This window comes from Drosophila gunungcola (assembly GCF_025200985.1).
Source record: "Drosophila gunungcola strain Sukarami chromosome 2R unlocalized genomic scaffold, Dgunungcola_SK_2 000012F, whole genome shotgun sequence".
In the NCBI taxonomy this organism is placed as follows: domain Eukaryota; kingdom Metazoa; phylum Arthropoda; class Insecta; order Diptera; family Drosophilidae; genus Drosophila; species Drosophila gunungcola.
In genome coordinates this window covers 746,110-765,285 of record NW_026453170.1, presented here as the reverse complement: position 1 = coordinate 765,285, position 19,176 = coordinate 746,110, and the positions used below count along the sequence as shown (strand labels likewise).

At 47.0% G+C, this 19,176-nt stretch overlaps 5 protein-coding genes and 1 long non-coding RNA gene across 8 annotated transcripts; 2 read left to right on the top strand and 4 right to left on the bottom strand.

Moving 5' to 3' along the window:
• The first annotated feature begins 192 nt into the window (after nt 1–192).
• On the top strand, nt 193–8,624 carry LOC128255856 (unconventional myosin-Va). 3 transcript variants are annotated; one of them, XM_052985651.1, is made up of 18 exons: nt 198–588; nt 964–1,777; nt 1,841–2,079; nt 2,142–2,630; nt 2,686–2,779; nt 2,852–3,078; nt 3,227–3,250; nt 3,676–3,789; nt 3,853–4,739; nt 4,801–5,327; nt 5,390–5,525; nt 5,702–5,799; nt 5,891–6,071; nt 6,129–6,641; nt 6,708–6,839; nt 6,896–7,424; nt 7,482–7,706; nt 7,765–8,624. In XM_052985651.1, the coding sequence occupies exons 1-18, from the start codon at nt 559–561 to the stop codon at nt 7,906–7,908; spliced, it is 5,403 nt and encodes a 1,800-aa protein (XP_052841611.1). In that variant the 5' UTR covers nt 198–558; the 3' UTR covers nt 7,909–8,624. The 3 variants fall into 3 exon arrangements, with proteins under 3 accessions (XP_052841613.1, XP_052841611.1, XP_052841612.1); XM_052985652.1 differs by lacking the exon at nt 3,227–3,250; XM_052985653.1 differs by lacking the exons at nt 5,702–5,799; nt 6,129–6,641; nt 6,708–6,839; ... (1 more) ...; nt 7,482–7,706; nt 7,765–8,624 and having other exon boundaries at nt 193–588; nt 5,891–6,065.
• On the bottom strand, nt 8,622–11,485 carry LOC128255870 (elongation factor Tu). Its single transcript, XM_052985676.1, has 3 exons — nt 10,927–11,485; nt 10,100–10,865; nt 8,622–8,858 (listed from the first exon to the last, which is right to left on the bottom strand). The coding sequence occupies exons 1-3, from the start codon at nt 11,329–11,331 to the stop codon at nt 8,659–8,661; spliced, it is 1,371 nt and encodes a 456-aa protein (XP_052841636.1). The 5' UTR covers nt 11,332–11,485; the 3' UTR covers nt 8,622–8,658.
• Nucleotides 11,486–11,877: 392 nt separating this feature from the next.
• Nucleotides 11,878–12,422, top strand: LOC128255882 (uncharacterized). Its single transcript, XR_008267686.1, has 2 exons — nt 11,878–12,216; nt 12,278–12,422. It is a non-coding gene; the product is annotated as an uncharacterized LOC128255882 (long non-coding RNA).
• Nucleotides 12,408–14,444, bottom strand: LOC128255865 (myoneurin). Its single transcript, XM_052985666.1, has 3 exons — nt 13,973–14,444; nt 13,551–13,913; nt 12,408–13,493 (listed from the first exon to the last, which is right to left on the bottom strand). Exons 1-3 carry the CDS (start codon nt 14,378–14,380, stop codon nt 12,489–12,491), a joined length of 1,776 nt encoding a protein of 591 aa, XP_052841626.1. The 5' UTR covers nt 14,381–14,444; the 3' UTR covers nt 12,408–12,488.
• A 173-nt stretch (nt 14,445–14,617) lies between these two features.
• LOC128255867 (zinc finger protein 287) lies at nt 14,618–16,824 on the bottom strand. Its single transcript, XM_052985667.1, has 4 exons — nt 16,387–16,824; nt 16,090–16,332; nt 15,673–16,035; nt 14,618–15,615 (listed from the first exon to the last, which is right to left on the bottom strand). Exons 1-4 carry the CDS (start codon nt 16,693–16,695, stop codon nt 14,782–14,784), a joined length of 1,749 nt encoding a protein of 582 aa, XP_052841627.1. The 5' UTR covers nt 16,696–16,824; the 3' UTR covers nt 14,618–14,781.
• Nucleotides 16,825–17,072: 248 nt separating this feature from the next.
• On the bottom strand, nt 17,073–19,155 carry LOC128255868 (myoneurin). Its single transcript, XM_052985668.1, has 3 exons — nt 18,597–19,155; nt 18,190–18,543; nt 17,073–18,133 (listed from the first exon to the last, which is right to left on the bottom strand). Exons 1-3 carry the CDS (start codon nt 19,011–19,013, stop codon nt 17,180–17,182), a joined length of 1,725 nt encoding a protein of 574 aa, XP_052841628.1. The 5' UTR covers nt 19,014–19,155; the 3' UTR covers nt 17,073–17,179.
• Between the last annotated feature and the right edge of the window lie 21 nt (nt 19,156–19,176).

The window sequence follows — 19,176 nt, the reverse complement described above, 5'->3', positions numbered from 1 at the left end:
CACGCTTGAGGGCCTTGCGCGCCAAATGTTAAGGAGTTTTTTGGGGGCTTATCCAGAGTAAATATAGTTTTCCAACGACTATATACAACTTTTTCGAGTTACGCCAAGTTCCTCCAACTTCATTTATTGCAAATAGATCCCATATATTTAACATGGCTTTAACTGCGCGCCCTTTGGCAACCCTGCCCTTTTGGCAACAACAATAAATCAGTCAGTCAGTCGGTGACAGAGACGGAAGTTTGTTTGTTTTTCTCATACTTTGGAGTAGTGGTCCTAAAATTACCAATGAATTTGTAAATTTTGTAAATATCCATAACTTATTTTAACCACTTTGGATTGAAAATTTTAAGTAAACCACACAAAAAGACAGCGAAAATGGTCATTTAAATAGGCTGCCAGGGCCTGGAAAAAACACCAAACAACCAAAACATAGACGGGAATAAAGCTAACGGGATTTATGAGCACAACTCACTCTCGTATTCACGCGGAGTAGGAAGAAGAGAAGGAGAAGAAGCGGGCAGAGGAAGAGGCAGTGGTGGACGAGGAGCTAGTGGAACGATGTCGAGCGAGGAGATGCTATATGCGCAGGTATTACACAGTATAATATATTGATGCCCCACAAGTGCATCGTGGCAGATTGCGGCGGTGTCGGTGTCGTCTGCAAATGGTGCCAATATAAAATTGCACCCATAACGTGATTTTCCCTGGTCAATGTGTGTGTGTGTGTGTGTGTGCCATTTTCCAGTTCTTGGCCCTGATTTGTTCTCATGGCAGGTGATTAGCCATTGATGACTGCATCGCAGCCCCCGAAAATGTTTGGCAGTGAATCACAGAAGTGCCTTATCGGCACGGGAATGGGTTGTGCGATAAGCTTGGGTGATAAGACACCGCACTGGGTCTCTGGCGGGAATTGGGGTTGACTGCAGGTCATGACTCCTATTAATCACCCACGTTTTTCTGCAGGGCGCCAAGATCTGGGTGCCCCATGCGGAGCAGGTGTGGGAGAGCGCCACCCTGGAGGAGAGCTACCGCAAGGGCGCCGGATTCCTGAAGATCTGCACCGAGTCGGGAAGCCTCAAGGAGGTCAAACTGAAGGCCGATGGCAGCGACCTGCCTCCGCTGCGCAATCCGGCCATTCTGGTGGGACAGAACGACCTGACCACATTGTCCTACCTGCATGAGCCGGGGGTGTTGTACAATCTGCGCGTCCGCTTCTGCGAGCGCCAGATTATCTACACCTACTGCGGTATCATCCTGGTGGCCATCAACCCATACGCGGAGATGCCGCTTTACGGGCCGAGCATCATCCGGGCGTACCGGGGACATGCCATGGGCGATCTGGAGCCGCACATTTTTGCCCTGGCGGAGGAGGCTTACACGAAACTGGAGCGGGAGAACTGCAACCTGAGCATCATCGTCAGTGGGGAGTCGGGCGCGGGCAAGACTGTGTCCGCCAAGTACGCCATGAGGTACTTCGCCGCCGTCGGAGGTTCCGAGTCGGAGACGCAAGTCGAGCGCAAGGTGCTGGCATCTTCACCGATCATGGAGGCCTTTGGCAATGCCAAGACGACCCGGAACGACAACAGCTCCCGGTTCGGCAAGTTCACCAAGCTGCTGTTCCGCAACCAGATGGGCGTGATGTACCTGCAGGGGGCCACCATGCACACTTACCTGCTCGAAAAGTCCCGGGTGGTGTACCAGGCGCAAGGCGAGCGCAACTACCACATATTCTACCAGCTGTGCGCGGCGCGAGCCAAGTATCCGGAGTTGGTGCTGGGTGAGTCCAAGAGTCCTTTTCTATTTTAGACTAGATAGTAATCATATAAGTTCTTTTTAACAGATCACCAGGACAAGTTCGAGTTCCTCAACATGGGCGGCGCACCGGATATTGAACGGGTCTCGGATGCGGACCAGTTCAACGAAACCGTGCAGGCCATGACCGTGCTAGGCTTCTCCATTCAGCAGATAGCCGACATTGTAAAGATTCTGGCCGGTATACTCCATTTGGGCAACATCCAGGTGTCTAAAAAGTTTAACGAGGGAAGTGAGGAGGAGGACACTGATTCCTGTGAGATATTCGTAAGCCCTACATTTCAATACCGATTTTTATTTCCAATTAATACAATTTATCCATTCATTAGCACAACGACATCCACCTGCAGATCACCGGCGATCTGCTGCGGGTGAGCGCCGAGGATCTGCGTCGGTGGCTTTTGATGCGTAAGATAGAGTCGGTCAATGAATATGTGCTGATACCGAACAGCATTGAGGCGGCGCAGGCGGCGCGAGACGCCCTCGCCAAGCACATCTACGCCAAGCTGTTCCAGTACATCGTGGGTGTGCTGAACAAAAGCCTCAACAACGGTAGCAAGCAGTGCAGCTTCATTGGCGTCCTCGATATCTACGGCTTCGAAACGTTCGAGGTGAACTCGTTCGAACAGTTTTGCATTAACTATGCGAACGAGAAGCTCCAGCAGCAATTTAACCAGCACGTCTTTAAGCTGGAGCAGGAGGAGTACCTCAAGGAGGGCATCACCTGGACGATGATTGACTTCTACGACAATCAGCCGTGCATTGATCTGATTGAATCTCGACTGGGAGTGCTGGACCTGCTCGACGAGGAGTGTAGGGTAAGATAGGTTTGACTTACTTTTTAATTATTTCCTTATTTGTGTGAATCCACAGATGCCCAAGGGTTCCGACGAAAGCTGGGCCGGCAAACTCATAGGAAAATGTAGTAAATTTCCGCACTTCGAAAAGCCTCGTTTTGGTACCACAAGTAAGTAAATCAGTGATATTTGCCCAAAATATTTGTAAATCAATAACGGTTTTAAATCAATTCAATTGTTAGGCTTCTTCATTAAACATTTCTCGGACACAGTCGAGTATGACGTGAACGGATTCTTGGAAAAGAATCGTGACACTGTCTCGAAGGAGCTTACCCAAGTGCTGAGCGAGTCTAATATGTCCCTGGTCAAGCAGGTGATGACCCTCGAGGAGATTGACACCTTGAGCGTGGATCCCGCCAAATCGTCCACATTGGGCGGCCGTGTTGTGATCAGTGCTGGCCGCAAACAGGTTTGTGGTTACCCGAGTGCAGCTTGGAGCTTATGAATCAAACCGCTTGTACACTTTGTCCATTTGTAATCGTTGTCTTTACTGCTATTTGTATTTTTCATACGCTTGTCGTTTGCTCACCGCCAACGTCCCTCGGAATGCCCCACAGCAAGGGAAAGACACACGTCGAAGAGTTAGTTACCAACCTATTTAATTTTACCAAAGAAATGACTAACCCAAAGACATACATTAGTTTAATTTTAATCAGTCACCCATATTTTAAACCTCAACATTATCACCCAAAAATTTAAAGTAATAAAAGATAAGGTGTTTTATTTTGAGAATTGATTTATTAACCAGAAAAGGTGTCAGACTAATCATTTTAGGTTGTAATTTTTAAAAGAAAATTTTTTTATGTTTTTATGATTTTGTTCATCATAATATATTTTTTTAACTCAACAATTAAATGAAAGTAAAGTACGTTAAATATTTTTTTGAACTACAAATATTTTTAAAATTTAATTTTAACAAAAGCTGTTAGTTAAAATCTTAAATTTACTATGTGTTCGTCCACTTCTTGTAGTCGCTCTACTAATCCCCAATTTTACTCATTATAAGGTTGTACCCTCCAAGCAGCATAGGAAAACTGTGGGATCGCAGTTTCAGGAGAGTTTGGCCTCGCTGATATCCACGTTACATGCCACAACACCGCACTATGTGCGCTGCATAAAGGTAAGGATGTACACTGAGATATATAATCAAAAACAATCTTAACAATTTGATTACGTCGCGCAGCCCAACGATGATAAGGTTGCCTTTAAGTGGGAGACGGCCAAAATCATACAGCAGCTAAGAGCCTGCGGTGTGCTGGAAACGGTGCGCATCTCCGCTGCGGGATTCCCTTCGAGATGGCTCTATCCTGACTTCTACATGCGCTACCAGCTGCTGGTCTACCGTTCTAAGCTCGACAAGAACGACATGAAGACGTCGTGCCGCAACATTGTGATGAAGTGGATCCCGGATGAGGATAAGTACCGTTTCGGAAATACTCAGATCTTCTTCCGCGCCGGCCAGGTGGCCTTCCTGGAGCAGGTGCGGGCCAATCTGCGCAAGAAGTACATCACAATTGTGCAGTCGGTGGTGCGACGGTTCATATACCGGCGTCGGTTCCTGCGTCTTCAACTGGTGATCGGTGGTATTCAGCGGCATGCACGAGGCTTTCTTGCCCGCCAGCGTGTCCAGAAGATGCGTGAGGCTCGAGCGGGCTTGATCCTGTCGAAGTACGCTCGAGGTTGGCTATGCCGACGTCGTTTCTTGCGCCTGCGCCACTCAATTGCCGGCATTCAGACCTATGCTCGCGGCATGATGGCCCGAAGCAAGTTCCATGCAATGCGCGATCACTATCGAGCGGTTCAGATCCAGCGATTCGTGCGAGGTGCCCTGGCGCGACGAGCTTACCAAAAGCGGCGACGCAACATCATCATTTGCCAAGCGGCGATTCGTAGGTTTTTGGCCCGTCGTCAGTTCAAGCGGTTAAAGGCCGAGGCTAAGACCATCTCGCATATGGAGAACAAGTACATGGGACTTGAAAACAAGATCATCTCGATGCAGCAGCGCATCGACGAGCTGAATCGCGACAACAGCAACCTGAAGCACAAGACCAGCGAGATCAGCGTATTAAAGTCTGTACTCAGGGCACAAAGAGTTCTTGAGCCGAAGACGTAATCCCGTTTTCCTTTGCAGAATGAAGCTGGAGCTGAAGAAGACTTTGGAAGCCGAGTTCAAGAACGTGAAGGCCGCTTGCCAGGACAAGGACAAGCTGATCGAAGCACTCAACAAGCAGCTGGAGGCAGAGCGGGATGAGAAGATGCAACTGCTCGAGGAGAACGGCCATGCGCAGGAGGATTGGATCAGCCAGAAGCAGACGTGGCGCCTGGAGAACGAGGAACTGCGCCGCCAGATCGACGAGATAATTGAAATGGCAAAAAACGCAGAGGTGAGCCAGCGCACCCAGGAGGATCGCATGATGGCCGAGATCGACAACAGGGAGCTCAACGAGGCCTACCAGCGGGCGATCAAGGACAAGGAGGTGATCGAGAACGAGAACTACATGCTGAAGGAGGAGCTCAGTCGGCTCACGGCCGGAAGTTTCAGTTTGCACGGGCGCAAGGCTAGCAACGCCTCCAGCCAAAACGAGGACGATGTGGGCTACGCCTCGGCCAAAAACACCTTGGACATCAACCGACCGCCGGATCTACTAAGCAAGAACTGTAAGACCACTGTTTGGAGGTAAATTTGTAAAGCGAATAATACTATATCCTGGCCTGTTTAGATGCGTACAACGACTCCACCAGTCTGGTGGTGAAGCTGCGAGCCATTCTCGAAGAGGAAAAGCTGAAGCACAAGAACCTGCAGGAGCAGTACATCAAGTTGGCAAGCCGCCACAAGCCCACCGAGGATTCGTTCCGGTAAGTATAATTTGAACAGAGCCCCCCGGCCCCACAATACTGAGCGAACGCAGACACGAGATCGCTTCCCGCGATCGATGTTGCACCCATCCACAACGACTCCAACTAAAACTTGAACAAACTACATTTGTCTACATCTATGTATTATTGCCGCACACTGCTCACCACCCACACAGCGTCTCCGAGCTTGAGGTAGAGAACGAGAAACTGCGCAGCGAGTACGATCAGCTGCGAACGAGCATTAAACACGGTGTTGAGATCAACGAGCTCAATGGTAACCGCCAGCGCACGAGGTGCGACCCACGGAGTTGTCCTACTGACCCACACCCATCTCTCCCTCCTCCTCCCACTCTGTGCCATTTCAGCCCAGCATGCCGCCCTACAGGAAGAGGTCCGTAGGCGCCGCGAGGAATGCATCCAGTTGAAGGCGGTCCTGCTGCAGCAGAGCCAGTCCATGAGGTCCCTCGAACCGGAGAGCCTCCAGTTGCGGGGCAACGACGTCAACGAACTGATGGAGGCCTTCCAGTCCCAGAAGCTCATCAATCGGTGGGTGGAGGTCTAAGAAGGAGAATGCAGAGCTAATTCTTTTCCTCTCATCTTCAGTCAACTGGAGTCTGAGCTCAAGGCCATAACGGAGGAGCACAACAGCAAGCTCGTGGAGATGACACAGGAAATTGAAAGGCTGAACAACGAGAAAGATGAGCTGCAGAAGGTGATCTTCGAGAGCATCGATGAGTTCGAGGAAGCCAATGTCGATACCCTGAAGCAGAACGATCGTTATCTGCGGCGGGAACTGCAGAAGGCTGTAGCCCAGTTCCTACTCGTGCAGGAGGAACTTAAGCTGGCACACGCCAAGCTGAAGGCTTATCGCCAGGACGGCGGCCAGCTGGAGCACAAGCTGGAGGAGGAGATGAGCCGCAATAAGGCCAACGGCACGTCCAGCGACGTGGGCGCCAATGTGACCAAGCAAAAGTCTCAAAATCCGCAGGGTCTCATGAAGTTCCACAGCAGCGATCTGGACAAGATTCTGCAACGCCTGCTGAGCGCTTTGACTCCACGCACAGTGGTCGGTCTTCTGCCCGGTTTCCCAGCCTATCTCATCTTTATGTGCATTCGGTGAGTTTTTGCCTTGGAAACAGAGTATAGAACACTTGGTTAATTTAACTCCATTTTTCGTTCAAGTTATACCGATTTGACCAACGCCGACGATGATGTGAAAGAGCTGCTGAGTAAGTTTGTAATACAGATCAAGAAAATGCACCGCACGCCACATCCAATTGAGAACCGTGTCATTTGGCTTGTCAACTCCATAACGTAAGTCTGCGAAAATTCGGTGAAATCAAAATTTAATGACTATCCTTAACCATTAGACTGCTGAATCTCCTCAAGCAATACGGCGACGTTAAGGAGTACGTGAAATTCAACACCGAGAAACAGAACCAGCAGCAGCTGAAAAACTTCAACCTGTTCGAGTACCGTCGCGTAATTCTTGACCTAATTGTGAATCTTTACCAGGCGCTGATCATGCAGATTCAGGGCCTGTTGGACCCAAAGATAGTGCCAGCGATTCTCAACAACGACGAGATTCAGCGTGGGCGGCAGGCGCACGGTATGCGCAGCAGGGCCCCGTCGATTGGAGCCTCCTCGTCGCCTGAGCACGGAGGCGGTCCGGCTTGGAAGCAACTGATCGGTCAACTGGAGCACTTCTACAAGCAGTTCCAGCACTTTGGCCTGGACAACTGCTATGCGGAGCAGATATTCCACCAGCTGCTTTACTTTGTGTGCGCCGTGGCCCTTAATTGCCTGATGTTGAGGGGTGACATATGCATGTGGGAGACGGGCATGATAATCCGCTACAACATCGGCTGCATTGAGGATTGGGTGCGCAGCAAGAAGATGGTAGGTCAAGTTGTTTATTTACAAAGTTTCAAGACTAACGTATTTTGGATCTTGCAGTCGAATGATGTGCTGGCACCGTTGGCGCCTCTTAACCAGGTCTCGCAACTGCTGCAGTCCCGGAAAAGTGAGCAGGATGTTCAGACCATTTGCGATCTGTGCACTTCGCTGAGCACAGCGCAGGTCCTCAAGGTGATGAAGTCTTATAAGCTGGATGACTACGAGAGTGAAATAACAAACGTTTTTCTGGACAAACTGACCGATACACTCAATGCCCGGCAAATGGTATGGGTAACCAAATATTTGAGTATGCATGCCCTCATATTCCGATTCTAACTTTCAGCAAAAGAGCAATAGCGACGAATTTACCATCGACCAGAAGTTCATTCACCCTTTCAAGGTGGTCTTCAGGTACAGCGACATCAAGCTGGAGGACATCGATCTACCGTCGCATCTCAACCTGGACGAATTTCTCACAAAGATTTGAGCGTCATGGGATGGCCTATTGTCGATCAAGTTTCGTTGCCATTTGGGATGACATGACACCGTTTTCTTTTTGTGTATTATACGAGTATAACGACTGTATAAATGAATGTTCTTATTTTTAGAGAATCTATTAGTTAATGAAACGCGCTTAGAAGTTTTGCCGAATTGTATGTAGTTCCTGTTTAGTTTAAATTACCAACCCGTTTCCATTCCATTTATATCCATTCCAAGTAACCAATGGCATCCGTTCCAAGTTGCCAAGTTTAGTTTTTTGTTGTACGAACTATTTGTAGCAAAAGTATTGGAAGGTTTAGAACCAACCTTTGATTGTGAAACGCAATAAGTGCCAGGAGTGAGACTCCGACCACTGAAAGAGCATTCCTTGCCTGAACCTTGTACCTTAGAAAATATACATATATATACAATGAATGTACTTAACCTGGTCGATTTGTGGCCTTAACGAAATGCTTGTAACACCGAAACTGCAGATGATAGACTAAGACTCATAGAGAAGACCGTATCATTTCTGTTGTATTCCATTCTATTTATGTATTCTTATATTCTGTTTAGTTTGTAATTTGTTATTTGCATTTCTCAGCCATGGCAGAAGACTATGAAAAGATAAGCAACCCCAAAATACGCTGGGATTTGTTTTCCAAGCAATTTACCTAAACACATAAAAACAAAATAAACAACAAAAGTACGCAAAAAAAAGAAAGTTGTGAATTTGTACAAATATAATTCCGAGTCGTTAACAATCCACGAGCGCTTTTGACAGCTTGTTTTTGGGCAGGTCCAGGGAAGGCAGTCGCTGCGTCACCATTCCGGTGGCCACTGTGGCTCCATTCTCGCGAATCGTGAAGGCCTGGCCCGGCGTCATGACCATTTTTCGGAGCAGGGTGACGCGCACCTGGCCATGCTCACCCGGCATCAGCATCGCCTCACTGGGAACTGTATTTGAGAAGGAATATTTTTTAGTATCGATAATAGCCCGGCAGAACAGTGTTTTTGGTGCAGGCCTACGGGCATTAAATAATGTCACTAGAGACTAAGTTTTCGTTCAATTTTAAATTTCTATCAATTTTAAGTAAACTTGAATTTGGGGCTTTTAAGTAGACATGTTCAGGCTGTTAAAAATACAAAGAACAAGAAAGAAAGCAAACTTCGCCAAGTTGAATTTTATATAAACTTTCAGTTATTTCTTTAAAAATCTAGATTTTGATTAAAATGCGTATATGGTAAAAAACCTTGAAGCTTGAAGCAGTTAAATTATTCGATTGTTCCAAAAGCAGATAATATCATTTCGATTTGAACAAAATTAAAAGGGAAATTCTGAACAATTAAACCATTTCTATATCAAAAATAAATAAAAAAAAACAAGAAAGAAAGCAAACTTCGGCAGCCGAAGTTCATATACCCTTGCAGCTATTGCCAAAACTAAATACTCTTGAAAACATTTAAATTATGATTTACCTTAAGTAGATATATGCTTAAAAACATTGAAGCTATGATGATTCGCAACTCAATTATTCAATAGTTCCTATGAAAGCTATATGATATCGTTTTGCGAGTTTAATAAAATTAAAAGCCTAATTCTGAACTGTCAAATTATTAATAAGTCAAAAATAATTTATTTATTTTTATTGTTTTTATGAGAGCATTGATGATATAATCGACCGATTTTGATGAAATTAAAGCCGTTATTCTAACCATTACGATGTATCGAAGAACTAAAAAAAAATATATACAACAGACTTATCATTTTTTTCATTTATTTTTTCGATTGTTCCTATGGAAGCTATAGTCGTCCGATCTGGCTCGTTCCGACTTATGTACTACCAGCAATTGAAAGACAACTTTTTTTTCTCCTTCACTGCGTTGCAAACTTCAGAATGAAAATATAATACCCTCTGCAAGGGTATAAAAATGTTTGCACTTTAATATTTTACTTGTGAGAAGAGCTAGCACTGCCTACTGATTTTTAATTTAAAAATTAAATTTCATGTGAATGTGCCTAGCCTGTGAACCTTTACATATAAATTACAAAATAGCACTCATAATTGAGGTATGTACGTATCTTAAACTATAACAAAAAAATATGCTTAGATATAAGAAACTTAGTTGTACAGATAAGCCAGAACCCTTAGCAAAGCCTTATTTTGTTTTCCTGTGTAATTTATCTTAAGACTTACCTATATCAATACGTGCGGGAACATTCCACGTCTGGCTAAACAGCTGCTGAATATACTTGGAGAGCATGGGCTTAACGCGACCGCCCTCGGCCCGCGATAGCAGGTACATGGAACCCTCAAAGTGGTTAGAAATATCTTCGGAATTGGCCGCGCAGAGCAGCATTCCTCGTTCCACGGCGGATATTTTGATGCCTCGCAACAGTGCGCCCACATTCTCGCCGGCCTGCGCCTGCGGTACGCTCTTCCGGAAGATCTGTATGTCACTGATGCTCGTCTTCAGGTTTTGATTGAAACCCAGCAGATCGGCATCCGCGTTCCGGGGAATGGTGCCCCTCTTAATGGTGCCCACCACCACGGTCCCTCTTCCGGGCACCGTAAAAGCATTGTCGATGGGCAGGATAAAGGGGGCGAGCACATCGCGTTGTGGGGTTGGTATGTAGGAGTCGCATTGCTTCAATAGCTTCTCAATGGACGGAACGCCGAACTCCGACTGATCCTCGCGAAGAGCCAGCAATGCCGAGCCACAAATCACAGGGCTACCCACGCCATCGAAACCAAAATCGCTTAACATCTCGCGCATCTCAATTTCCACCAGCTCGAGCACCTCCTGGTCCACCAGCTCGGCCTTGTTTATGAAGACAATAATGCGCTGAATGCCCACCTGTTTGGCCAGCAGCAGGTGCTCGCGAGTCTGCGGCATCTGGCCATCGGTGGCGGCCACCACTAGGATGGCGCCATCCATTTGGGAGGCCCCCGAGATCATGTTCTGCGTTACACAAGGAAAATGGTGTTAGTAGCTGGAATATGCACATATTAGGCATCGTTACCTTTATGTAGTCCGCATGACCCGGACAGTCCGTGTGGGCGTATGTCCGCTCCGTGGTGGCGTAGCCAATGTGGCAGGCATTTATGGTTATGCCGCGCGCCTTCTCCTCGGGCGCCCGATCGATCTGGTCGTAGGACAGGTACTCCGCCAGACCCTTCTGCGACTGTATCCTGGTGATGGCGGCGGTCAGGGTCGTCTTGCCGTGGTCCACGTGACCGATGGTGCCCACATTGCAGTGCGGCAGCTCACGCAGGCCGGTGGCCGGACTTTTGTCCGTACTGGTTGCCAGCAGACGTGCTCCACTCCACCGGCTCTGCTGGACGCCGGCCCTGCTCAGAGCCTGGCTGATCCGTTGCAGAAACACTGCGTCACATTGACGCCATAACTTTGGAAGCAGTCCGCTCATTGCTGCCGTCGAGTTCCACAATCCGCCTGCAGAGCACGTAACCAGCGCACGTCGTGGAAAACCAAAACAAGAACAGCTGTTCGGCCAGTGTTACACAGCGAAAAAATCAGTGGACTGGGACAGATTATTTTCCCAATTTTGATAGGGTCTGGAGAAGTTAACAATAAAAAGTTGCTTGACCGTAAGAAAATAGTCAAAGTCGGTGCAAACTTAAGCAAAGGTTTATTCCAATTGTTAAAAACAAAATTATCTTTCCTTTGATAACAGAAGTCCTGATCGCATTTAAAAATGATTTAAAAGGCCTAATTAACAATAATATTTTGCTCTGTTCGCTCTTCTATTTAAAATTTAAAAAAAAAACGCTTTTTTAAATTGGTACTTTCAAAAAGGTTTTAATTAGTTTGATTTAAAATCCTTTGATTTGTTTCTAAAGTTAAGTAAAAGGGAATACGTGTTCTTTTTATTTTCAAAAAACAGAAGTTAAAAACGTTATAAAAAAAAGTCGTTAGCTACTTTGAACTTTCTTCGTGCTCTTCTTACCTGTTTAAAATGTTCAAATGTTTTTTTCCAGTGACATTTTGCTAACTTTTCCCAGTTATTAATAATTTGCTTTGAGTATAGTATATGGACGTAGTTATTTAAACAAATTGCTTACTGAAGTTACTATAAATAGTAGCTATTCTAGACTTCCATATATGATTGCTTATGGTTTCTGAAAAAAGTTAAAATTGGTTGTCCAAATTATAAGTTTAAGATTATATTTTACTTAAAAAAAACAATACACCGTGCTAATTTTTATGTGTCAGAACTTTGATTATCCAAATAACAAAATGAACTTATGTATATTTTTTGTCATTGCCGAAAATTACTTTTGAATGGAGTGTGGTAGGCAACTCGGTAAAAACTCGGGTAAAAAATGTTAATATATTTTATTCAAACATTTTAGATACGTAATTTTTTGAGCCGGTAAAATAATCCGATATCAATGGCCACTGCTTTAAAGCGACCTAATTTCGACCGGATAAATCGACATAAAGCATAACCAAAGACTATTATAGAATGCATAATAAAACCGATTATTGTTCATAATAGTCATATTGTTTTTAATATTAAAGCTTTAATACATGTGTAAATATCTTTTATTTTTTGGAAATGTCTTAGGGCTGAGGGAATGTGTGTGCAAAGAGTGCATCGCTAGCCGGCTCCGCCACCTTTAGGGTGCTCTTGATGATCTTGTGGGTGCGCCGCATGTGGACGCCCAGACTGACCCGCTCCGAGAAGCGAGTGGTGCACAGGGAGCACTGCAGCGTCTTCTCCTTATGGATGTGCCGGTGTTTGACCAGGGCATTGGCATTGGTGAAGGCCTTCTGGCAGACCTCACACACCTTGTCGCGGATGTTCAGGTGCGCCTTCACGTGGTCCTTGAGGTCGCGCTTGGTTAGGAAGTCCTTGGGGCACATGTGACACTTGAAGGCCCGGATCTTGGTGTGCACCGCAGTCACGTGGGTGGTCATTTGGATCTTCTGCTTGAACGACTTGCCGCAGAACTCGCAGACAAACGGCTTGGCCACGTGCTTCTCGTCGTGGGTGCGCTTGTGGATGACCAGCTGGTTTCCGAAGGCAAAGCTCCGGCTGCAAATGTCGCATACGAACGCCTTGCTCATGTGCACCCGCTGTATGTGCTGCTGCAGGTGGCAGCGTCGGTCGAAGTTCAGCTCGCACAACGTGCACCGGAACCAGCCGCCCTCGCCCATCTTGTGATCCCGGAACTGATGCGCCTGCAGGGCGTGATCCGTGCTGAAGGCGTGCTCACAGACTTCACACTTGAGCTTCTGGCGAAATGTCTTAGTGGGCATGAAGCTCTTGCACCGGTCGATGTACCGCTTCTCGGCCAGCGAGAGACCCACGGATTGCACGTCTGTGAGCGTTTTTATCCGGCGCGAATACCATTGGCGCATGCTCTGAATACTGTCGTAAACATCGTAGTGGGTGATCAGGCCCAGCGGAATCTCCGCAGTCAACAGATCTGTCATCTCAATAAGCGATGCCTTGCGTTCACCCAGATTGGAGAAGTGCTCGTGTGCCGGATCATACAGATGAGGGAACTTGGAGTACAGTTCGATGAACAGAGTGGTCAGTCGATTCTCCTCCGTAAACACCAGCTGTCGAGGAGTAAGTCATAAGCATCGATTAAAATCTCGTTGTTTATCCGTACCCACCTTTATCTTGCCATCGCCGTCGTCCTCATCGCTGTCATCGTCCTCCAGACTTCCGCGCTCCGCCAAAAAAACGTACTTGCCGTGATAATATAGCGGGACCTTGGTCAGCTTCTGCGTTTTCTTCTGTCGCGTTATCGCAGCATACTGGGCGTGCAGACTTGCGATGCACTTCTTCAGCTTGTAGGCCGTAAGATGGAGGTTCACGGTGGACTTCAATTGCTCCAACAACTTGTCGTAGGCATCTGTGCGTTTCTCCCTGTTCTTGTACGAATTATCCGCCGGATCCCAGAGGCAAGTATGCTGCTTGTACAGCTCGATGAACTGGGTGATCCGTGGACTGCGTCGGTAGAACGTTGGATTAAACTGCAGGAAAGCAAGATTTCTGGTTGAAATGGTGGTTTAATTTGGATGCAGTGGCTTACTTTGGATAATGGTGCGAAGTAGGGGAAACTGCTGGTGCCCAGTTCACAGTCAACCGCCATTGAGGGGCAGTCCACGCCCGCCTCGTCCTCGTCTTCGTCCTCATCCTCGCCGATGCTCTCGTCCTCGGAGGAGGCGGGCAGGTCCACGAACATGTCCTCGGCCAGACAGTCCTCCGGATGCTCCTCCACTATAAACACCTTTGCTGACGACGTCTCCACATTGCTTTCGTCGGAGGAAGCAGCCTCCTCCTGTGTTTCCAAGTGCATTTCCCGGTGTTCCTTGATGTGCAGAATGAATTCCCGCCACCGCTCGAAACCCATTTCCACGTGGCACTCATTTTTGTGCGCACAAGTCAAAACAAAGTGCTCGTAGTTGTCCCTGGCCAAAATATTACCGCAAATCACCATGCTTTGCTTACAAACAAAAAGAATACGATAAAAGACGCAAAACAACGCAATGTATCGATAAACACCTGCTGGTTAGTGTTGGGAAATTGCTCCGGAAAATGTAAGTGATAAGAAATCGATTCTAGTATCAGTATTCGTATGGAAAAATTATTTTTTACTTAGTTTTATTATAGGCCTTATTTCTGGTTAGTGTTCAAAACTTATAATAGCAACAAGGTGAAGAACGTAATAATTAAATTATATTAATAATATTTATTTTGTTTAATTCACGATTTAAATTGTAGAATAAAATCATTTAAGTTATATTAATTCAATGCTTTAAGATAAACGAAGGAATTTTACTGATCGAGATTATTGAGCCTGAAGCTAACCATTAAGTCTTCGAGTTAGTCAAAAACTCATCAACTCCTATGAATACGTCGATGTCTGGAGAGCGAAGAATGGTCATAGAACGTGGCGTCGCAATACTCGCACTTCTTATCACGGATGTTCAAGTGGCCCTTGATGTGGTTGGCCAGCTCGAACTTCTTGCGGAAGGTCTTGCTGCACATGTTGCAGCTGTAGGGCCGTATGTTCAGGTGGACACCGTTGACGTGATGGTCCAGGAGCAGCTTGAGCCGGAAAGTCTTGCCGCAGATGTCGCAGACGTGCGGCCTCTCGCCCGTGTGAATCAGAGTGTGCACCTTCAGGTCGGTGTCCACGGCGAAGCTCTTCTCGCAATACTGGCACCTCAGCTTTCGCTCAAAGTGGGTGCGAAGCTTGTGTCGGTCCATGTCCACCTGACGGTCGAAGCGCCGCGGACAGAGGTTGCAGAGGTAGGGCAGGTCGCCCACCAGGTGCGCCTTGACGATGTGCACCCGGAGATTGTAGTCGCCGTGGAAGCGCTTCTCGCAGTAGTCGCAGTACAGCACCGTGCTCTCCGAGCCCTTGGGGGGCAGAAAGCTGCACATGCGCAGGTACTGCACCTCCTGCTTGCTGCACTTTTGGATCAGCTCCTTGGACTTGAGGCGACGCATGGCGTCGTACAGCCAGCGGCGTAGCTTGTTGACCGCGATGTACACGTCCGTCTCGTTGGCCTTCACCACCGGCTGGAATTCCTTGGCCATCTTTTTGTAAGCACTGGCGCGCTCCTCTACAGATCCAAATTGCGGTAGCTCGGGGTTGTACAACCCAGGATAGTTTGCGTACGTCTCTATAAAGGAGCTTGTGACCAGGTTTTCCTCCTTAAAGTTAAGCTGTAACGTACGGATTTCGTTACAAACGAGTTAGATAAAAGCAAGCCTTTTTGTTACCTTAATGACAGTTAAGTCATCGTCCTCCTCCGTCTCTTTGGGCGTTATGCCGGGCGCCACACTTAGGTACTCGCACTTGGCAAAGTAGCGCGCCGCCAGACCAACCAGCTTTCCCTTTTGCTTCGACTCCAAAGCCAGTGTGTACTGGACGTGCAGTTGCTCGATTGTTTTCTTCAGCTCTTCCACGGTCAGAAGCACATTGGCCTTGATGTCCATGCGGTTAATGATTGACTCGTAGGCCAGATTCTGTGCTGGCTCGTCTTTATAGTGCTCGTCCGAGGGATCCCATAGGCAGGGGTGCTCTTTGTAGGCATGTATCAGATGCAGCACCCGGGGGTTGCTCCGAATGAATGACACTTTGAACTGAAAGAGTACAGTTTGATTTATTCATGCCAGAAGATGGTTTAATATATTCACCTTAAAAACCTGTCCAGGTCTAGTTCGTTTGCGGGGTCGTCCAACTCTTTTTTGGGGTAACAGGTCATCCTCAGACATATAAAAATCACTGCATTCGCCGTCCTCGCCGTTAAGGGGGATTTCATTTTGGGAGGAGTCAACCATCTCATTGGCTTTAGTTCCGGTTGGCGCTTCTGACATGTACTCGCAGAAGTCGGCTGTGGGCTCAGACCAAGTGGTGCCATCGTCCAAGTATTGGACCTCCTATGGAACACAAAAATCCCAGTTACTTGGACAAAATATGGTAGATAATCTTACGTCGCCATCTGCTTGCAGCCATTGATCATCTGTATTGATGTTCTCGATCACCTCGAAGAAGTCGTCCGGGCCATAGGCGATGGCGGGATCCGAAGTCCCAGTTCCGGAGTTCATTTCTTGCCCATGGGCGTCGTGTTTGGTTTCAATGGGCCCGAAGTCCTCCTCGTCACAGAAGTGGGCCGTCCTTACATGGACGATGAACAGCTCCCAATCTTTGAGCTCGCTCTCTATCGTGCAGTAGATGCACTTGAGGCGGAAAAGTTCGTACTTGCTGTTGGTAACCACACTGCCGCACACTTCCATGCTCATGTTGGCGGCTCCTGTTCGACCTCTGAGCAGAAAAAAACCTTATTTTGTCGAAAACAGCGTTTATTAAAAATATGTGTGTTTCGGCCAGTGTTGGTAAGTAGAAATGCGCTATCGAAAAGTGTTGCCTATCGGATACACTATCGCGAAAGGTGACGTATTCTATCGAATTCAATTTTTGAAATAAATATATTTTAAGCTGTATAAGTATAATTTTGTTATTCCCATAACGAATTAACTGAACTGAACTATTATACAATTTTAGGGACCTAAAAACATTTAAATGTTGAACAAGTTTGTTTTTAAATTTTTAGGAATAGGAAAAAATTTAGGAAACTTTTAAAATGTTTGCACTTGCATTTTGAAAAACATTTAAAGAGTATGGTTTCAAAGCATGGATTTTATATAGATTGTTTTCCCCTTGTAATATATACATTTACACCCCATTTATTTTGTACCATTTTAATAAATACTTATTTAGCCATATCTAGTGCTCGACGTCCACAACCTCTTTTGTTTTTTGCGAACTGTTGCGGACAATGTTGTGGGTGCGCTTCATGTGCGTATTGAGACCCACGAACTGGGAGAACCTGGAGTCGCAAAGCTTGCACACGAACTTCTTCACCTCGGAGTGGATCTGCCGGTGGCGGATCAGAGCATGGCAGCTAGTGAATCCCTTGCCGCACACGCTGCAGATTTTGTCGCGGATGTTCAGATGGCCCTTGATGTGATCCGACAGGTCGACCTTTTTCAGAAAGTCCTTGGGACACATGCTGCACTTGAAGGCCCTGATCTTGGTGTGAATGGCCGTAACGTGGAGCTTCATTTGGGATCTGAGTCGGAAGGCCTTACCGCAGTGCTCGCAGACGTAGGGCTTGTGGCCCGTGTGAGTACGGATGTGCAGCTGAAGATCCGAATTCACCGCGAATGTCCGCTCGCAGTGGGTGCACTTATGTGTCTTGCCGATGTGGACCCGCTGGATGTGGTTCGCCAGCTCGCCACGTCCAACAAAACTCCGGTCGCACAGCGTGCACTTGAACGGCAGCTCGCCGATGTTGTGCGCTTTAAAGATGTGCGACTGCAGGACGTGATCCGAGGAAGTGACCTGGTGGCAGATCTCGCAGACCAGACGCTGCTTGAACATCTTGGGGGGCATAAATCGGCATACCTCCAGATAGAATTTCTCCGCCCCACTTCCAGCATTAATGGCATGCTTGGTGCTCTTGTAGTACCATTGGCGAAGATTGTGGATGGCGCGGAAGATGTCATCGCTGTTGATGTCCACATTTGGCACTGAGATTTCAGCGGCAAGGCTTTCATAAGCCTGTTTCCGGGAGTTCATATTGGAGAACTCGGTGTGCGTGGAGTCATACAGCTGCGGAAAGTTGGCATACATCTCAATCAGATCGGTGGTCAGCTTGTTTTTCTTGGAAAAGTCCAGCTAGGGGCAAAAGATTGCTCTAATAGATACTTTTATAATTAAATTTTAATCCTTGCCTTGATCTTTTCGTTTTTGTTAGCTTCTTCCTCATCCCTGCTGGCCTTCAGAAAGCTGCACAGAGAATAGACCCCGAAAGCCAAGGATTGCGACTTTTGTCTTCCCGAAAGCACTCGCTTGTGGACGGTGTTGAACTGCATATGTACCTTCTTGATTGCCACCTTCAAAGTAGTCTCGTTCAGGAATACGGCCACCGTTGCCTCCAAATCGGCCAGCATCCGCTTGAGGGCATCCTTCCATGCTCTGGGCTCCTTATAGTGGTTGTGGGCAGGATTCCAGAGGCACGGGTGGGCTTTGTAGATCTCTATAAACTTCAGCGTTCGAGGGTCCCGGCGAAAAAACGATGGATTGAACTGAAGTACCAAGACTGGGTTTAGATGGGCTCATACATAATTTGCTCGAGTACCTTGTAAGTGGGCGCAGATTTTACCTCTCCCTCATCCACAGTCAGCTCACAGGGTTCTACCTCCTGGTCGTAGTCCTCGTGATCGGAGGTATCTGAATGATTAGACTCCTCTGTCGCGTAAACAGAGGAGCCAACTTGCTCTATTTCCAACTCAATATTGGCTTCCTCTGCTGTTTCGGCTTCCTTGGCCTGTGTCTTCTCCTCCTTAGATTCCACTTCGTCCTCTAGCACTTCGTCATCTTCCTCCACTATTTTTTTCAATTCATCTTTAATGATTCGGACTTGACTGTGCACATTTCGGATGTGCAGCACAAACTCCTGCCACTGAGCTACCTCCACGTCCGTGGGACACTGGGAGCAGCGCATCAGGAACTTCTCATAGTCCCCGCTTACACAAATAAGGCCACATGTTTCCATTTTAATTTAAGAGCTTTACAAAAAGGCGTTTGTTTATATCCAGACCAATTGGGGCCAAAGGTGTAGCCCCAATCAGTTTTGAAAGGGAAAAAATCACGTATTACTTGAAATCATATGGTAGTTCACTGTATTTCAGCCAAAACTATATGAGTAACAAAAATAG

Bases quoted from the DNA above. Each gene is read 5' to 3' on its own strand.
- LOC128255856 (XM_052985651.1), top strand. From the start codon at position 559: ATGTCGAGCGAGGAGATGCTATATGCGCAG. The intron at 2,631-2,685 runs GTAAGATAGGTT...GTGAATCCACAG, and splicing joins TGCTCGACGAGGAGTGTAGG to ATGCCCAAGGGTTCCGACGA. The intron at 3,079-3,226 runs GTTTGTGGTTAC...AATGCCCCACAG, and splicing joins TCAGTGCTGGCCGCAAACAG to CAAGGGAAAGACACACGTCG.
- LOC128255870 (XM_052985676.1), bottom strand. From the start codon at position 11,331: ATGAGCGGACTGCTTCCAAAGTTATGGCGTCAATGTGACGCAGTGTTT. The intron at 10,866-10,926 runs GTAACGATGCCT...TGTGTAACGCAG, and splicing joins GTCATGCGGACTACATAAAG to AACATGATCTCGGGGGCCTC. The intron at 8,859-10,099 runs GTAAGTCTTAAG...TCTCAAATACAG, and splicing joins TCCCGCACGTATTGATATAG to TTCCCAGTGAGGCGATGCTG.
- LOC128255865 (XM_052985666.1), bottom strand. From the start codon at position 14,380: ATGGTGATTTGCGGTAATATTTTGGCCAGGGACAACTACGAGCACTTT. The intron at 13,914-13,972 runs GTAAGCCACTGC...GCTTTCCTGCAG, and splicing joins ACTTCGCACCATTATCCAAA to TTTAATCCAACGTTCTACCG. The intron at 13,494-13,550 runs GTGGGTACGGAT...ACTCCTCGACAG, and splicing joins ACGGCGATGGCAAGATAAAG to CTGGTGTTTACGGAGGAGAA.
- LOC128255867 (XM_052985667.1), bottom strand. From the start codon at position 16,695: ATGAGCATGGAAGTGTGCGGCAGTGTGGTTACCAACAGCAAGTACGAA. The intron at 16,036-16,089 runs GTGAATATATTA...GTACTCTTTCAG, and splicing joins GACCTGGACAGGTTTTTAAG to TTCAAAGTGTCATTCATTCG. The intron at 15,616-15,672 runs GTAACAAAAAGG...CGTACGTTACAG, and splicing joins ATGACTTAACTGTCATTAAG to CTTAACTTTAAGGAGGAAAA.
- LOC128255868 (XM_052985668.1), bottom strand. From the start codon at position 19,013: ATGGAAACATGTGGCCTTATTTGTGTAAGCGGGGACTATGAGAAGTTC. The intron at 18,544-18,596 runs GTACTCGAGCAA...TTGGTACTTCAG, and splicing joins AATCTGCGCCCACTTACAAG to TTCAATCCATCGTTTTTTCG. The intron at 18,134-18,189 runs GCAAGGATTAAA...TTTTGCCCCTAG, and splicing joins ACAAAAACGAAAAGATCAAG to CTGGACTTTTCCAAGAAAAA.